The following is an 18,883-nucleotide window of genomic DNA, read 5'->3' as shown; positions in this document are numbered from 1 at the left end:
TCCTGATCCATCAGCTCACTGTAGCTGCTCCTGATCGTTCCTTTACTCCCTGCTGTATCTTTGCCAAAAAATGGCAAAAACGATCATTGTCTGTTTGTAGACAATTTTTTTTCCAAGATATTTTATTTAGTTTTCAATTTTAATAACGAAACATGACCCAGCAGCAACAAAAACCGAAAAACCCGAAACACACATGAGAGCAGAGATAGAAAAGAGCACATCACAGACCTTATGAGATTGGCAAAAAGAAACAATCAGCAGCATTGCGTAAAGGCATACACATTACATGAGAAATCATTGTATAAAGATCACAGAGCCTAGGTAACAACATACACAGGAGACAGCATTAGATATTCACAGAGGTGCCAGTCTATGGTGTCGTGTCCCCTACATACTAGGTCTGCTGTGCTATTTGGAAGTTAGTTCAGGAGAGGTGCCCACAGCTTATCAAAAGCTCTCTCGTGCCCCTTTAAAACTGAGCTCAGGCGCTCCATCAGCAAAACTAAGATTTCTCCATGCCACTGTAGACACATTTTTGGCAACGCTGACTGCAGTGACAAACACATTTCATTTTCTGTGGCTGCTTCATAATGAAAGCCACTCCATGTTCAGAAGTTCAGGGATGGCGGACTCCGCCATTTCCAATGAAAAACTAAGATATAGAGAGATAATTACTGAGTGTAACATACCCAAGGTTACCTTTTTCTGGTACTTTATTTTCTCTGTAATAACAAAATTCAAATTTTAGAAGAAGCTACAGGGGTGATGTAGAAGACTGAACAGCAATTCTGCTCCTCAGCTACTTATCACGCAAAGAGCTAATCTTCTGTCTTGGTCTGTCTGCTTGTGTGCTTTGTTTTTGCTCATCTGGCAGTACAACTAGGCTATTACTAGAATTATATATAAGGGAAAATAGACCAGACACTGAAATTATTGCAACAGTCTGGTGCTGCAGGGATAGTTTTGACCTGCTGGTAAGCCGATGGAGTAACTGTGGAGCTCCTTGGTCGACCTTTTGGCTTCTGGGTGCTTCCACCTCATATCTGAAGTTGAATTGGGAAGATCAGCAGGCGAGCGGCTGAGGAAGAGGGCGGAGTGAAGATTGTCCCTTGCTGCGGGGAGAGGGGAGAGGGCTTCCCGGAGGTCGGCCTCTTTACCCGGTCCCTCTCCTCCACACTTCGACTTATTTTCATTGTGCCGATGGTGGCTTGGAAAACTGCCCCCAGCTGTGTCACACGGGCAGAAGGGAAGGCGACCAGAGCTCAGCCGGTCCCCTTCTCCACACTTTGACTTATTTTATCCTACTTGGTTCTATTTCTCCCTCTCTGGGAGCCTGGGCTCACTGCGCAGCAGCCCACCGCATCCATCCATCCATCCATCCATCCATCGCGGCCCCACACATATACCCCCGAGGCTCGGCTCTCTCTCACCAGACAGCGGCCCTCCACATCCTCCCTCGCAGCCCCGCACATATACTCCCAAGCCTCGGCGCCTCTCCTTGACCAACTAACCTAAATACTATAAACACACTACTAACTGTAAACCTACACTAAAATACACTATGCTAACAATACAATTCGACAAATTACTAGCTATTCTCTCTGCTCTACTACTCTCTCTGCTCTGATTCAACCTACTCGCTATCAGTTTGATAACTGCCGACAGAATGGTTTTATAGTAAGGGGAGGAGTAAAGGGAGGAGGGCAGGCTTTAGCATGGACGGTTAGTGACGTCATTCGCCCTGAAAAAGAGTCATTCGCCCCCAATGTAATGTAATGTGAATTCAAATGTAGTAACCAGGTTTCAAGCTGTAGAGGGTGAAGAGGCGAAAATCGGTGCCTGGAATTGGGCCAGATGGCTCCCGACCTCGTCCTCACCTTCTCTTCAGAAATTGTCCTCTGTGCTAATTTAGTATCTTAGGGTCAGTTGGCTGACACTCAGAGAAACACTGGAGACCAGTTGAATCCGGCACAATCGAGTTTAATGTGTTCACAAGCTTCAACACATATAACTCATGAGTCAGGCTCCGGAGCAAGACTGAAGTTTCACTCTCTGAGCTGAAGATTCAAGAGAATCTCCACCCTTTTTCCTTTAATCCTGCCCACTTGAGCCCAAACCTATTGGTGGCAGGCCTTTTTCTTTAGCTCAGACATGCCTGGACATGTCTTAATGCTGTAATCTTTTTCCCCCGGCCTGGAAATCCCCAAACTCTCCCACCATTAGGTTTGACCTCAGGTTCACCCTATTTTTTAAAAAACATGTGGAACTTGGGACTATTTCTATAGGTTCCTTGTGTTTTCATGCAATATAAAACCTTAGAGTGTGTGTGTGTCTATTATTACACTTCCAGGCAGTACATGGTATGGTGTGTGTGTGTCCTCAATATATGAATACAAAACTTATGTAAAGATGTTTTGCCAGACATGGATACATAAAACATCATTATATGAACTTCAACCTTAATCAACTTTACTGATTAATGATTAAATCTTACACTACAAGGGCACTCCATACCGCATTTTTAAAATAAAATGTAGATTTTCAACAGTTTGCACTAAACTGTCAAGATTTTGAGCAGGATCAGTCAGTAACACCACTATACAACCAGAAACAATGATTATCAGCTGAAAAAAATGGTTTCAGGGTTTAGTTACTCTTTAAAAGTACCGAGTTCAGTAGCCAGACTTAACCTAAACAGGGTTTGAGTTCAATTTAGGATTCTAACATTAAACTTTTTTGTTATGTTTTCTGTCCATTTTATGTACATTCTGACCCAACATTGTGTAATGCTAGTTTGAAGCCTTCTCCATATTGCCAATGAGAGAATTCTAGCGGGGAAATGCTGAATCTTTTATTCAGCCGGCCTGTTAACCGGCTATCGTTTTTTTCCTACTCCAAACTATCATTATTATATCACCCTTTAAAAATCCACTATCAGTCGACCTCTACTCCAGACTGTCGCAGGGCTGACACATAGAGACAGACAACCATTCACACTCACATTCACACCTACGGGCAGTTTAGAGAATTAACCTGCATGTCTTTGGACTGTGGGAGGAAGCTGGAGCACCTGGAGAAAACCCACGCTGACACAGGGAGAACATGCAAACTCCACATACTCCACTCTGCCGCCTTTATTTCATCAATACCCTTGAACGTATTGAGTTCAGTAGCTGGGCTTAACTAAATTGGGGTTTGAGTTTAATTCAGGATGCTAAATTTTAACTGCTTAATTGTATTTTCTGTCCAATTTATTTACATTTAGACCCAACTTGGTTAAATGCTACTTTGAAGCCTTCTCTATATTGCCAGTGAGAAAACTCTAGAAGGTAAATGCCGAATCTTTTATGTATTTATTTATTGGTCGGCCTACAAGGAGTCAAATTTTAAAATACTGGGTTTGAAAGCACTGGAATCAGCCTATAATAAACTGTGCTCACCACATTGGGTTTTTTAAAACTGTACTGTGTAATTGTCCTTGGCTGCAGTGCTCCCAAATTCCCAGAAAAAAATACAAAGGTAATTACCTCTGTGTCCTCGGTGGTAAAGCTCTACAGAGAGGTGTTCCCTGCCAGGTATAAAAGGCACTAAATACTGACTGTCAGAGGGTCAGATTTTAACATGCTGATTGTCAGTACACAGTGCAGACCAATAAAAGTCAAATCCAAAAACATGGGTTGCTTTAACACAGCAACAAAAGCAAAAACAGTTTAGACGAAATGTGAAAATTATAACCTATGCAAAGGTGGTATGTATTGCTATGCTGTTGTATTCCATTGCATTAGATTGCACAGGTGTTGATGACATTATGTTCATCACAGTAGTGATAATGTGCTGTCTGTACGCTGGAGAAAAAACCCCACAGGGATGCATTTGTACAAAAACATGGTGGATGATGGTGTGCTGCCTGGCATTGTTGGTTTTAAGTGGCTGTGGCTGTGTGAGGCTTTTCTGCTCTGCTGTTTGGTCTGCGGAGAGAGTGCGGCTGATAATGATCGGTTATCAAACAAAACTGTACCGGCCTTTGTTCGGTGTCCTCATTTCTCTCTCACTCTTTTCCATTTCAGTGTGAACTGAAGACAACTGTAGGCAGAGTTGGTCATGGATTTTTACGTTTTCCCCATCCACAGTTTTCCTCATGAGAAACACACTTCCTGCCGTTAACAAAGTGAAATGATCTGCATTTTTCAGTAACTGCACACCCCCACCATCCTACACGTTAATGTCTTCATAATAAACTCTAATTTGTGCTTTTGTTTCTGTAATAAAATAAACACAAGCCCCTGGGTGAGCACAATTAAAAGAGGGATTTTCTTGTGAGGAATTTGCTGAATATATATTTATTTTTGACCAACACAGAGATGTCAGACATCCAGTGATCACTGGGGGGAGCTAGCATGCAGTTGAAGACGTTCACATTGTTTACTGACAGTTGAATAAATGACTGTTTGTTGGTCCCCGAGACAGATTAAAAGACGCTGTCAATAACTTCAACAACACTGCACATTCATAGCTTGGTGCAAAGTGCTTGTTTAAGGGCTTTGGATTTATTTATATGACAGGAGCTGCCTAGAGATGCTGTCTCAGGAAGCACATAGACCACTAAATGATAAAACAGAATATAAATGAAAACGATGTCAATTAGCTGATAAAGACAGGCTTTAAAGGAGCACAACAAAGGCTCTGTCTGCTCTGACCCCACATGGCTGCATTTTCTTTCACTTCTCCAATTAAGCGTGATTGTCTGTTGTTTCTCTTTCTGTTGTTGCTGCCAGGAACCTACGTGTAATGTGTTGTGATGATCAATAGTTGCACCCCTCACTGTGTCTGGGTTTCTCCTCTCGTTTATTAGAGCTCGGCTCCCCGTGTTGGCTTTTTGTTTAATGCAGTGTTTGTCTTGTAAATGCTGTCTTGTTGCCTTTCACCTCTCTTAAAACTTTGTTCTGATTTTTGCGCGGCTAATTGTCTGGAGCTCGCATCCTCTGACAGTGAGGTGAGTTTAATCTGCCACTGAGCGACTGTGGGTGAGTGAAAACAGATAATGGGGAGACAAGAGACACTGTCACACATTTGAGGATTAAACTGTAGGCTTCAATGGAGAGATGCATTTAATTTGTGTTCTTATTTATTGCGCTATCTATGCAAAACAGACCCAATTACACTCGCTTTTTGTCTGAATTTGACGGTTGGAGTGTATTTGGGTGAAAGGTAAGCAGGCTTTCGGCTCATGTGTCAGTGGAGCTGTCCACAGCAGTGGTGCTGAAATGAGTCCTGGCAGTGAGCTGGTCATGCAGCTCCCTCGGGCCATGTGTGGAGCTGCGCAGTGACACCGGTGCCAAATGTTGTGTTTGGTATGCTGTAGCCTTTTAAAGTCCTCTGTCGGAATCATCCTGCCACTGGAATGTTTCATCTGCAGCATGAGGAAATATTTTCTTTCCATCCATATCATCTATATTTAGTTCTATATCTGATTAATTTCTTTCTGCTCTTCTCTTTCTCCCTTTTTATCCTCAACTTGTAACGCTCAGAGTGATGAATGATGAAGGTCAGAATTGAGCTGAGTAGAGTTGTGACATCTGGTGGTAATATGCTGCCCATTATTGTACCCTTCATCTTATCTGTAGTATTATTGTTAGTTATTGTGCTTACCCCTGGGCTGTTTATATATATATACTATATATAGGATTGGGCAACAATAGAAATTTGTCCTTGGTAGACATTTCGTAGTGGGAGCTATGAGGGGGAGCAGGCTGTAGAAAATCAGAATCTTGGGATCCACCTGCCTCCTTAGATAACGTGATTTGGGCAGACATGGCTAGGGATGGGGATTGATGAAATCTTATTGATACCAGTAACACTATCGATGCTGCTTCTCAGTCCAAACCCTAATCGATTCCCTTAAGGATTCCTGATCAATTCTCTGTGATAAAAAGTACAGGGGTTAAAGTTCTCCGGCACAGCGCTGGATTTCCGGTGTGGCGAAGTTTCTATCCGGCACGGGCAGAAGTGCTCTGCAGTGCAAGCATTTCATTCGCGTTTCCCCCTAAATATATATATATATATATATGTATATACACATGTGAACCGGGAAAATGATTTAGGCGCACAGTGTGCGAATAAACACAACCTACTGTTTACCATAATCGGCATCGGACATTTTTTCATCTGTAATCGATCAAATAAATGTATTTTAAAAGTTGCTCCTTTGGCTCTGATACAGCCTCTCCCTCCCTGCCTGCAGACCCCACTGCACTGGGCTTTGTAACAATGTCCCGCCTACAGCCCCCTCTGATTGGTTACACGGCACAAGTGATAGCCAGTCAACACTGACGCCTGTGCATGCTTTCACATCATGTCACATTGAGACACAGAGCACAGATGGAGCAGGAGAGGCTCCGGTAAGCCAGCGGTAATTTTGAAGGTAAGGTAACAGAAACCAGACAGAAACGAAAGTTGCAATAAAAGTCCTTGATGCTGAAGTTTGAAAGTCACCACCACAACGTTATATGATCCATTTCAATGATGACATGCTTGCCCAGAGGCGAAATTTCGACGTAACTGCCTGTTTAATTCACATCAAGCTGGATACAATTTTGCAAACAGCCTAAATGATTTAGCTTCTAAAAATAAATAGCACCAAGGCAAAAAAGAGATGTAGGAGCTATAAGTCAAAAAGTCTGGCAACCACTGAAAGTTTAATCTTTATTTATAAACTCATTATGCTATAAAAGTTTGATCTGAAAAGTAACTACTAAAGCTATTAATGTAGTGACCAAGGTTCCTGCCACTCTCTTTATCTCTTAATCAGGCTGGATCAGATGCTTTTGGTTTATAGATAATTTAACATATTTATTAAAGGCATTTCAAGTGAGATTTGTGTTGGAGTTTGTGTTGAGTTGAGGTATCAGTCAAAATAATCAACAACTAGATATTTATTCAAAATCATGCAGCCCTAATTAAAATCCTACCACCAGCTAAATTTACTTAAGGTATTTAAAAAAAGTACTTTTTTGTAGAAAAACAGGTGGTGACTGATATGTTAAATAACTCAGTACAAAGTACATTATTAATATTGGTAAGTCAGTGCATAAAAGCAGAATTTCATTCTTCTATTCTATTTCTTCATTTTGTGACTGCGACACCAAGCCCCCCGCTCCAGAAAAGATTTCAGATTTCAGGCACACAAATCTTCCTTGCTCCACATTTCAGGCACAAATTTTTTTCTTGCTTTAACCCCTGAAAGTAGATCTACACCAGTTTTCAGCAGAATTATAAATTAGGATATTTCCCCTCAGTAATGGATGTGCTGCTCTTTTTGGAAGCAGGCACTCGTGTGTGGAGTATCGAATACATGGCATCTCTGGAATTTAAGCCCATGTTGTGTGGAAAGATGTTTCAGTATATTTCTGGTGTTTCCACCTTTACTTTAATGATCATTTTATAGATATTACAGCAGCACTGCTGTCATCTTTCTTTGTGAAATGAAGTCATGCTTTGGACCATTTCTTCCTCACTGCCATGACTTCTTCCTGACGCAAGTCTTCAGCAGCGTAGACGCATGAGTTTTACATCATTGCTTTCCAATGAGTAACTGTCAGAGAAAACATGCTGGCATAAATAAAAGGAAGTGATAAACGCGGAGGCATACGATTCTGATGGATTGGACAATTTGGAACTGGTTCTCCATTTCCATCACATGGAGGAGGAGAGTGTTGTTTTAGATACAGAAACCTGAAACACTTGAAATTATTGTTCTCAAGATCTTTAAAGCTTCCAATATGAAATTATTTTCTTTTTTCTTTTTTGAGTGTTTTGTTTTTAACTCAAGTGTTGTTTCATGAGGGGCAGCTGTTTGTTGATTATATGGAAGTTCCAAATAAAAGAAGATAATAAGCAAATGAGATGAAGTTTGGTATTAAATAATTGTTTTTATTAAATTTACAGAACAGTAACCGTAACTTTTATATTCCGTTATCGAGATACAATAGAAAATACGTTTTTTTCTAGATTTTTTTCTCTGGCACAGATTCCGATACGTCACCTCAGACGATCCAAGTACTGATCACTTCTCTTTTAAAAATCAAATCCATCTCTCATCACACGCTCACAGGATTTTTTTTTTTTTTTTTAACTTTATTTAGATATTTTTTGGGGGAGTTTTTGCCTTTAACTGATAGGAGAGTCAAGTGTGAAGGGGGGGGAGAGAGAGAGAGAGAGAGAGAGATGCAAACCCCCTGGAAACCCCTCAGATCAGCACAGAACTCAGTAAATTAGCTTTGAGTTATTTCGCCCCACATAAAAGGAACAGGTTACAAGAGATATTTAAATTAGACAAGTATGTGTCGTTAGATCATTTTAAGTGAATGCTAGATGATGTGGTTGTTTTACAGTGTTGCTGCTTTGGCTAATTGATGGACATGACTTTCTACATATAGCTGTTTTTATTGTTGTTGTTACGTATCTGTCCTTTATTAATAATCATCTAACTTTTTCGTCTTTTTACTGTTTTTATTGCTGTTTATCACTGTTGACAGACATTGCTGCTACTTACTTTGTTTTTAGCTTAATGCTCAGTCAGTCAGTTTTCCCTGAATAAACAATGGTTAATGATGATGATGATCCAATACCAGCGCTCTCTTTTTTGCAGACTTTAAATCTGTACACACCTCACTACATAAAAGTTAACAAGGGATTGGTGTGCTGGTCAAAACGGAGTCATCGCCCCGAATGACTGAATGAATGTAATTGATAGATCTTTTAATGACATCGTAGAAGAAACTGAGATCAATCCTGTTACTGGCTGACACCAGATTCTCGTGATCATTTCTGGTATTGTTGCAGATACGGTCCTGGCAGAATGGATCAGTGCATCTGTAGCTACATGGGCGTTTCTGTGTGTCACTAATTTTAATTTAATTTACAAATTGGCTACAAAATAAAGAGAAACACAATGTGTCTCTTAAATATGCAAATCTGAGAGTGAGCACTTTGTTACGGTGCCAAGTAGGCTACACTTGATACCCTAACAGAGATGATGATGCTCACAACATGAGAGCACAGACAAGCTGATCCGTTAAAGATTTTAGCCTGAAGAAATATTTTCAAAACAGAGGGGAAAAAACAAAATGTTGTTATAATCAGATTTGTCCTTGTTTAACTTGGGCTGATAACACTGACTATACATTTTCCTGATCTAACTAAAAGATTGGGCAGCACTTTATGTCTGAACGATCATAATTTAGAAGTAAGTAATGGACGAAGGTGCGATCTGAGAATAAATTGGAATGCACGGTTTAATTTCCTGGAGCAGTCAAAAGATTTCACTGTATCATTTATGATAATCCTCATTATGAATTTAAGATAAATGGATATTTTACTGGATATTTTGAAGTTTAGCATTTGGTCTATTTATTCCCGTTAATTAATAGATCCACAAATGGCTGAGAGAAAATGCACCACCACCACCACAATAATAATTACCCCTTAAGATGATAATAAAGGCAGTGTTGCGCATTTCACCAAACACATTACTGTAACAAGGGAATGTTTCGATGCCAAACACATTCTCCTCTCTGCCACTGACTCACATCACGGACTTTCTTTCTTATCTGAGATTGTTCAGTTCCTTTCCCTCCAACAGATGACTGGTTCAAAAGGCCAGGAGCTCTGCAGAGACTGTGCATGACTTCTGAAGAAAAGCTCTCTTCAGAACGAGAGGGCTGCATGTGTGTGTGTGCGCGCGCGCGTGTGTGTGTATGCAGCACAAATAATCAGACAAGCTGTGCTAACAAGAATGTGGATTGTGTGTGCACAGAGATGTGACACACGGTGAGAGAGTTACCGCACAAACAATGATTTGTTAGGAACTGGAACTATTTCTGCTCTATGTGGGAGGACGGTAGCACTGCTTCTCAAGAGCCAGGCCAGCAGCAGCCCTTTGTTTTATTGGCAGACAATACAGCAGCATTGGCATACAATATAGTGAAGTGAATATAATTGTTATGGGTATGGATATGCAAATCTTAACTCTCCTCCTCCCTAAACGCCAATGCACAGAACATTGTCAGTCATGCATGTACTCCTAACTTAAGGAAGTATTTCACTGCGGAAAAACATGGTCTTTATAAAACTAGGCAGCCTGTGCAGAAGAAAGATGCAAATGAGTGCTATATGACCAGAGAAGACAACAGAAAAGGGCTGTGACATTTGCTTTTGCTCAAGAGGTAGAAAACCTATAACTACCAGGATGCATTGCACAGCACCAGACCAATAAAGTAGTGCAGGAATGAGTCCTAAAACCTGGAAGTTAATTAGCATTTTAGCACTCTCAGTCCCCTTGTGTCAAAGTCAGTGGGTTTTAGATGTATAAAATAAGGTGTGTGGTTAACACAAACTTAAGAGACTTTTACGTTTTGTTCTGCGACATAAAATAAATGAGTCAATACCCCACTCGTGAATTTTGAAGCTTTAATGTATCTTAAAAAAAAAGACACTTGCTAAGAAGAGGCCAAAAGAGACTACGGAACGTCGTCATCATGCCCAACACGGCTTGTTGTGGTGGTGCAACACATTCTCACTTCGACCTCATCACATATCGGCATATCATCAAGTCCTACCTGTTACATGCATTGTCTTCTTTCAAAATACACTTCCATTTTCACAGGAAATTTATCATTTACATACAGTCTCTTTCAAAATTAACACTACAGCCGTACAACAACATGTATTGACTTTTTTTTTTTCCTTCAGCAACTAACGCACGTGGTTAGGTTTTGGAAAAAAGAACAGGGTTTGGCTTTATAACCTTAGGGGAAGCGAGCGTGTTTGTTGGACCCATACACCACTGATCCCACCCACCCTACTCTGACTTTTGTTGCATTTACTTTTGTTCTTGTCCTGCTGCGTTCCCCCCAACGCCACCGACCGTGTTATATTGTAAAAGCGACCAGCTGCGTATCATGCCGACGTTAAAAGACGGCTTTTTCCATCAGTGTCGGACGCTGCAAGTCACTGCCCAAGCGCCAGATTTCGGCGACTTCGGAGTGAGACCGGGTTGCATGGTGACAATAAGCCATGAGGCAATAAAGTTGTTTAGTTATAGCCCTTTTTACTTTTGGCATTTACATATACAATGCAAAAAAATCATAAAAATGATACTCATTTGTGAAGATAATCCTGCTGAACAAATCGTCTAAGTATCGCAGAGCCGCAGAGCTTTTTTTCTGCAACAATCCAAAATCCAATGGAAAACTTCCGTTTGCTTTTTGATAAAAAGGATCCAGGGCAATGTTGAATTTGTGTCAGGCTGCACATAAATGTCGTCCCTGCAGCACTCTGCAAATGCTCCTGCTGGTGGGTGACGTAACATGAGCTTGGTAGTTTTTCCACATTAAACAATATGGCAGCTGGCTGTTGACAAACTCAAACAACAGCTAAGCAGTGCACTGAAATATGTTTCTGAAAACATTTAAGGTGAGAAATAATATCCAGAAACACAATCTTGGTTTATATTTAATCAGCACTGCCTGGATTTACAGTTTGATCTGAGTTTGGTGACTTTGACAGGAGGAGTCTCTGTCTAGATCCACTTCTGTACTCTTTATGTCCATGGTGGCTGGCATAAGAAAATGTGGAAGTATCAGTTCCAGTGGATTTGAGCTGGAGGATAAGCAGGCAGATCTGGGCGCTGGTAAGATGGAGGGAAGTTCACCACACTTCCCACTTCATATTACCCACATTGTTAGGATACAAAGCTGATTGAAGATTGGCTTAGTATCCCTTTAACTTAAGCAAGATAAAAAAAAAAAAAAAAAAAAAAAAAAAAATCACCCCCGAAAAGAACTCCACTGATACTTGAAAGTATTTTGTTCTTCTTGCATTGATTCCTGTTTCCATTTCCTGTGTAATGGACTTGCCAGTAATGAGTGCCCCCACAGTGATCTGATCCGAACTGACAGGTCTCCATATTATCAGTTGCTGCAAGCGCGGAGCTGAGCAGCAGGAAGTGGAGCCTGGTACAAAACTAAATATAGGTGCAGGTGGAAGGACAAAACCTTGAGCTCTCCTTTTCATTATGGTGGAAGAGAGGAGGAGGGGGAAAGAAAAGAGAGGCAAAAATGGAAACGGTTGCAGTTTCAGATTGGACTGCAGAGAAGACTTTTGCACCGCCTGGAGCTGCCAAGTTTTGCTAATGAAGTAATTTTACTTGAGTTTTTGCTTCTTTTTGGCTTCTACTCGGGTCTAATTACTGTGCTCTGCTGTGAAATACACATTTTTGAAGATAATGAAGAAAATAACTTGCAGTTGCATTTGTTTATTATTGCTGAAAGGATGAATAATCCTCCATCTCTCCAAATAAAGTGCGTCTGAGTGCCGAAACAGCGCAAATTCAAGACTAACACCAGGTGTGAGTTTTCCGGAGCCCATTGAGCTGCGGGGTGGTGACACCGCCACTCTGCCAGGCAAACTGAACCTCCCACATCGCAGCCGTCCACAGTTTCCAGCACATCAGCTGAACCCTGCGCTGTCTGCACCCACGGTCTCTCCATTATTCTGGCAAATCACTTGATATCCTTGAACACTTTGTACGCCTCTCTCTCCCTCTCTCTCCCTCTCCTCCTCTCTGTCTCTCTGCGTCTCTCCCTCCGCTTCATTATTCTGCACCTGTCAACAGCGGACGCCGGCGCGCTCCTCTTCTTCCTCCCTCCTTCCTTCCTCGCTCCGCTCTTTTATTTACCGTCATGACTTCTGGAAAAGACGCGAACGGGCCGGTGAAAGCGGCTCAGCAGCAGGATCAGGTAGGACTTCAGACGAGCTGTCGTGCCCGCTTGTGTTCGTGTAATTTCCGCGCGTTTGGCGTGATGTCTCCTAACGCACGCATGTAGGAGCAGCTGATTTTACACAGCATATTCACAGCTTGGTTTCCATTTTTAACACTCTGTCTGTTCGACTTTGTGTGTGTGTGTGTTTCATTTCCTGTCTTGAAATATTGCAGTTTGAATGTATGCACCAACTTCTAAACTTGTGCCTAAATATTTAATGAACTCCTATTGTGAGCCAGAGCCCACAGGTGCAGCAGCAGCTATACCATAACAGCCTGTGTGGTGTCCTGTTTTCAGTTTGACTTTGTGACAAGTCTGATAATAAACATTATTCTTCTCTTTTGGCTTCAGGAACAGAATCTCATTTTTGGTGATCAAGTTTGCAGCCAAAACAAAAGGCAAAAAAACCCCAAGCTTTGTTTATGTGTATGGGAGAGAAAAGACAAGAGAGTGGGTGTTAATTGCTCTGCATTGTTCTGTCAACTCATTGGGTTTAAATTGTGCTCCATATGAGGCCATAGGGAACGCTGCGAAGTGATGTTATGGCACGATCCACTTCTGGGTTTACATAACCGAGCCCCCCTCGCAGTGATACCATAATTTAGGTTGAAAGGTGCTTCACAGGAATATGCTCATGTTTGCTTGCATGGAGTGAGAACATCTTGACAGTAAATCTGGTGACATAACAGGTGTTGATTGTTGAAGTATTAGGCTCTAACAGGGTATTTTTTTTTTCAAAAGCTGCGTGAATATGTGAGAATTTTAAAGAAAAAACAGGTCATTTCATCAGCTGAGGCGAAGGTTCTCTGGTATACATATTTTTTTTTGCATGGCCAGGTTATAATTAAGTTTGATATTTCTCAAAGTGGGAGGAATATGAAGAACATCACCTGCATTTCAGTGTTTCTCGCCTCCTTGTGCACTTTTCTCGTCTGCATGAGCATCTCTTTCTTACGCCTTGAATGCAGCCAGCACCTTTTGAATATTTTAAGTTTAAAGTGTTTATTTTTTGTGTCCTATTCATACATTTATGAAAGCGGGAGTGCAGAGTCGACAGCAGAACAGCAGATCCTTAACCATGTTCAGATCAGGGGGAGAAAAACAAAACAAAAAAGGAAGCATGAGCATCTTTTGAAGGCTGAGAGGAAATTGGATGTCAGACTCGAGAAAAAGGAAGCTCAGAACGAGTGAAATGCACATATGCTCATCATAATGCACGACATAATACACAGTTATCATGATACACGTGCAGCAATCATTTCATCTTTGCATGAAAAGGAAGGAATGCATCTTTATTCGCTTTTCATTAGTGGCCAACATCGACCTCGTTTCTTCTTTTCACTCTGCACACTTTATACAAACAATGCTATTTCCTGTTGGATGTGGAGCTGGAAAATATACCCCCCCACCCCCCCCCCCCACCCTTCCCTGACGCCACAGCTTCAACAGTGACCTTGCTCGTTGGTAATATCAGTTTCAAATGCAAATGCCAGCCTGTGCGTCTACTCTTTAATGATGCGGAGACAGAGGCAGAGAGAGATGAGAGTATCAGAGCCCAGGAAGTGCCGTGTAGCTAAGAAGCACATCTGAGATTTGAACTCCAGCTCCTCACTGCTGCTGACAGTGGAGGTTTTAACGCAGTTGGGCAATGTGTTGCACTTGGCTTTTTATCCGGCTTGAATCTGAGAATATAGGCGAATAAATTCATGCTATCTTATCTTCTTCTCCATTTAAAAACGCTGTTGTGTTCATTAGGGCAGTCGTTACAGGCTCAGCAAATGCACCTCCATATTCTCTATCTCATATGGCATCACTGTCGGTCTCTCTTGTTTAGCACCACACCAAACAGCCCCTCACATTGTTGCTGATGGTGATGCTTTAAAGGCGTACAGAGATTGCCACCACACAGTGTTTGTTGTTTATGATTGTATCGCCTCCATTACTGTACTCGCCGCTTTTCAACTCTAGGTCATTGTCTTGTTCAAGGTAGCATCCACTTTTACTGTATCTCATTCCCAGCAGCAGGGGAGACGCACTGTCATTTAAAACATGAGCACCTGAAGCAGACTAAGGGGGATCAAAGGTGACTCCTGCAGTATAAGAAGACTTGTTATATAATGGATGAGATGGGGAGGCTCGGCTGTGATTAAATTCAGTTTGAACGGTTTTGTGATTGTTATGCTTCTGCACTGGCAACAGCCGTGACGGGAGCCATTATGTTTTCAGCGGGCCCGTCAGTCCCATTACTGTGAATGTGATATCTGAGGAAAGCCTGAAGGGAATTTATTCAAATTTGGCACAAACGTCCACTTGGACTCAAGGATGAAGCGGTTAGATTATGGTGGTCAAAGTTCAAGGTCACATCCATATCATTCTCATGAGTGTGATGTCAATGCCTGGGGGGAATTTCATTCTGTCTGGCACAAACGTCCACTTGGGCTGTGGTCATATAGTCGAAAAGTTACGTCTGATGTCTTTTCCTAAAGACTTTTTTTTTTTTTTTTTTTTTACCTTGATGGAAAACATGATGCAATCAAGGACGGATGTTAAGGAGAATGAAAAAGAACTAGGCATGTCATAATCCCAGAAGTTTAGTAGTCGATACCAATGCCAGTGAAATTCTACGATTCTTCAATACCCAATTTGATACCATGGTAAAAAACAACAACTATGAATCCCATGTACTTAAACATAAACTAAACTAAGCTTTTATTTTCTATGAGTCAAGGTGGAGCTGTCTGAATGGCTGCACTCATTGTCATCTTCCACGTGTTGTTGCTCTTCCGCGCTGGTGGGCATTCCTCGCTGTTAAGCTGTTTATAAGTTAATTTTATGCTAATATATTCTTGTGTCACTTAATTTGTGTGTTAGCAAGCAGGCCTGTAACTATGATATCTTTGGGAAACTGAACAAGGTTTAAGTGGCGGTCACTCGAGGGCACACCGACATGGCACTCTGGTGCTAGCTGGCTAACTGAATCTTAGTTCTGTGTGGCTAAGGGTTGCAGATGGACGAGTGGACACCATGATATCATTGGTTGAACTTGTTTGGTGTGAGCTTATATGAGCTAGGGCTGCCCCCGACTAAGAATTTTCCTAGTCGACCAACAGTCATCATTTAGGGCCACTAGTCGATGAGTCACCCGGATGTTTACGATATTAATTTGATAATTAAATCATATATTTTGGGCGGGGCAACACAATGGTTTGAGTTGAAGGTGTGAGAAAGAATAGTATCAGTAACATTGTTAACACTGTGCTACATTACAGAGAAATACAAACCGTACTAATGAACCTTCATTAATATAGGCCTATATTTTATCTCCAAGTGCACGTCACACACTGAGCGAGCCGCCTGTTAATGACGCCGTGGGCTAATGGGCATGTAGCTACTTCCATGTTTCAGATGATACGTCATGTTTGTAGTCGACCAATGAAGATGAGTTTACATATCACCTTGGGTTCGTCCTTCACCTTCTCAAAATGATCCCACACTTTGGATTTCCTGCCCGACATGTTATTAACTATCCTGTGGAATAACTGCAGGTACCAGCCCTGGAAATTAACCTGACTCCTGTCTGACTGCTCAGCATGGACACTTCCTGTGTCTGTCCTTTCAAATTAAATTCCCACATGGTCCAGTCATATAGGTTTTGATTTATTCTGACGAGGTGCAGCTCCTAATAGAGCTTCACATTTGTTTGTTTGTTTGTCAGTTTTTGTGACTAATAGACCAATGAAATTTTGCCGACTTTCTGGTCGACGATCGTTTGGTTGACTCTTAGGGGGCAGCCCTAACTGCAATGTTCCGAAAATCATATCTTAGATACTTTTTAAATAACTTCATTACCAAAGTTGGAATGAAAATAAAAAGAGGAATATAAGCTACCAGTCACAAAAGTGAAATGAAATGGTTGTCACATTGAGAGTACTTCCTTGTGCTCACCTTCCTGTCCACTCATATTTATCCACATGAATCCTAATTAGAGTGATAACATAAAAATAATTGTGTCACTTATGCAAGATAGGCACGGCCTTTGTTTTAATGAATGGCTGAATAGTGTGTCACTTTTAATGTTGCTGCTGCAAGGAATTGTGGGACGGCATTATCTCCTGTCCTTTCATAAAGGATGGTCCCGTGTACCCTATGCTAAAGGAGATAAGAAAGGAAGCATTGAAGCACCTTCCCGTAGAATTTATAGAATCTGACCAGCTCTTATCTTGGCTGCCACTTAAATACTTCTTGGTTATTTCACCCAGTTAGGAACCTTCCTGAGCAAACAACACTGGACTCAAGGATGAGCTGATTAGAATTTGGTGGTCAAAGGTCACTGTGACCTCACGAAACACGTTTTTGGCCATAACTCAGGAACAGAGCTGGAGACATTTGGTTGGATATCCTCCTGAGACCTGAACTTTGGTTTGGTATGCATTTTCAACTTCTCCTAGCTATTTGGGATCATTAGGACCTGATAAGTATAAAAAACTAAACATTGTCAACAATAATAAAGCGAAAAATTCCCAATATCTGCAAACTGGTACTTTCTAGGGCGGCACGGTGGTGTGGTGGTTAGCACTGTCACCTCACAGCAAGAGGGTTCCTGGTTCGATCCCAGGAGGGAGCCCTTCTGTGTGGAGTTCGCATGTTCTCCTTGTGTCAGCGTGGGTTTCCTCCAGGTGCTCCAGCTTCCTCCCACAGTCCAAAGACATGCAGGTTAATTGGTGACTCTAAATTGTCCCTAGGTGTGAATGTGAGCGTGAATGGTTGTCTGTCTCTATGTGTCAGTCCTGTGATAGTCTGGTGACCTGTCCAGGGTGTACCCTGCCTCTCACCCAATGTCAGCTGGGATAGGCTCCGCCTCCCGGCGACCCTCAAGAGGATAAGCGTTATGAAAATGGATGGATGGGTACTTTCTAATAAACAGCGTCTTAGGTTGTTACTGTTCTTGTACTGTCAGGTTTTTGTACCTTGCCCACTTTTGTTTCGCAGTCGGCTGCAGACTGACTTGGCAGAGATGGCTGCCATTTTGTTTTCACATGGATTAGTGTTTTGTGCTTTTACTACCACTACACGGCACAAAAAAGTGTCCACAAATGAGGACAACATGCCTCAGTGAAGTAGAATGAAGTATAAGGACCAGTAAACCCAAAATGTGATATTCTCATATGAGGACGCAGGGTCTCAGATCTTGTAAAGATCTTCTGTGCTGCTGCGGGAAAATCTGTGTGAAGCATTTTTTGTAGCTTCTTCATAGCAACATCTATATGTGAAGCATTTTCTACTGTCAAGGTTACAACTTTGTTTTCAGTCCCGTTTCTCTGGCAGTCAACCTCAAACTCATTCATGTTGCCGACACTGAGCATCGGGTAATTGTTGTTGCACCACGTGATGAAGCTTCCCATCAGTCCTCTTTACCGTTCTGTAAAAAGTCTCTCAGTGAAGATAGCGTGTTTCTCACTTTAATTACTCACATGTTAATATAGCGGTAACTTCCATTTCACCAATTTTCACTTAATACCTTTTATTAAATCCCCCCAAAGTCTCCATTACATGTATTATATGAATGTGGACAGACATGGATGTTAACTGCGACTTCACTGGATTGTGTTGGAATACAACAGTGAGGCAGTAATTCTGGTTTCCCCGGAAACTTTAATCATTCTCGATGCATTTGGTCTGCACATAATTATTCTGAAAGGATAATAGGTCTCTTATCTCTCCTTTAACTCGAAATGGATTTAATTTTCAGGGACATTTTGAGAGAAATGTTCAATTTATTTAAAGAAAAAACGGAAGGAGAAAACAGTGGTGAGGGTTATTTCCAACTGATCCATTCTTGAGTGATTCAACTTCAGTCACGTTGTTGTGCGCTACAGTTCCTCTGATGATTAAAAGATACTGTGCCAGTTTTGTCCAGAGGCAGGCGGTAATTCATATCCTCCTGAGAAAACACTTCTTTTCCTCAGCCTTGTCTTTTTCCTGTCGATAACACAGCCTCATTTTTACTTTTCTCATCTTCCTCCCAGTTTCACACACTCAGTACGGCACGTTATTAATTCGTA

At 41.5% G+C, this 18,883-nt stretch overlaps 1 protein-coding gene across 4 annotated transcripts in view; it reads left to right on the top strand.

Moving 5' to 3' along the window:
• Positions 1-18,883, top strand: part of LOC125902431 (dipeptidyl aminopeptidase-like protein 6) — a 172,081-nt gene that overhangs the window by 72,172 nt on the left and 81,026 nt on the right. Inside the window, exon 1 of one of the 4 annotated variants that reach the window (XM_049598760.1) lies at positions 12,464-12,797. The exons of the other annotated variants lie outside the window; for them this stretch is intronic. Within the exon in view, the coding sequence (XP_049454717.1) occupies positions 12,741-12,797 (57 nt within the window). The 5' untranslated portion in view covers positions 12,464-12,740. Of the gene's footprint in view, positions 1-12,463; positions 12,798-18,883 lie in introns of those variants that run through there. 4 annotated transcript variants of the gene reach the window in all.

This window comes from Epinephelus fuscoguttatus, linkage group LG15, assembly GCF_011397635.1.
Source record: "Epinephelus fuscoguttatus linkage group LG15, E.fuscoguttatus.final_Chr_v1".
Taxonomy (NCBI): Eukaryota; Metazoa; Chordata; class Actinopteri; order Perciformes; family Serranidae; genus Epinephelus; species Epinephelus fuscoguttatus.
This window is presented reverse-complemented; position numbering and strand designations above follow the sequence as displayed.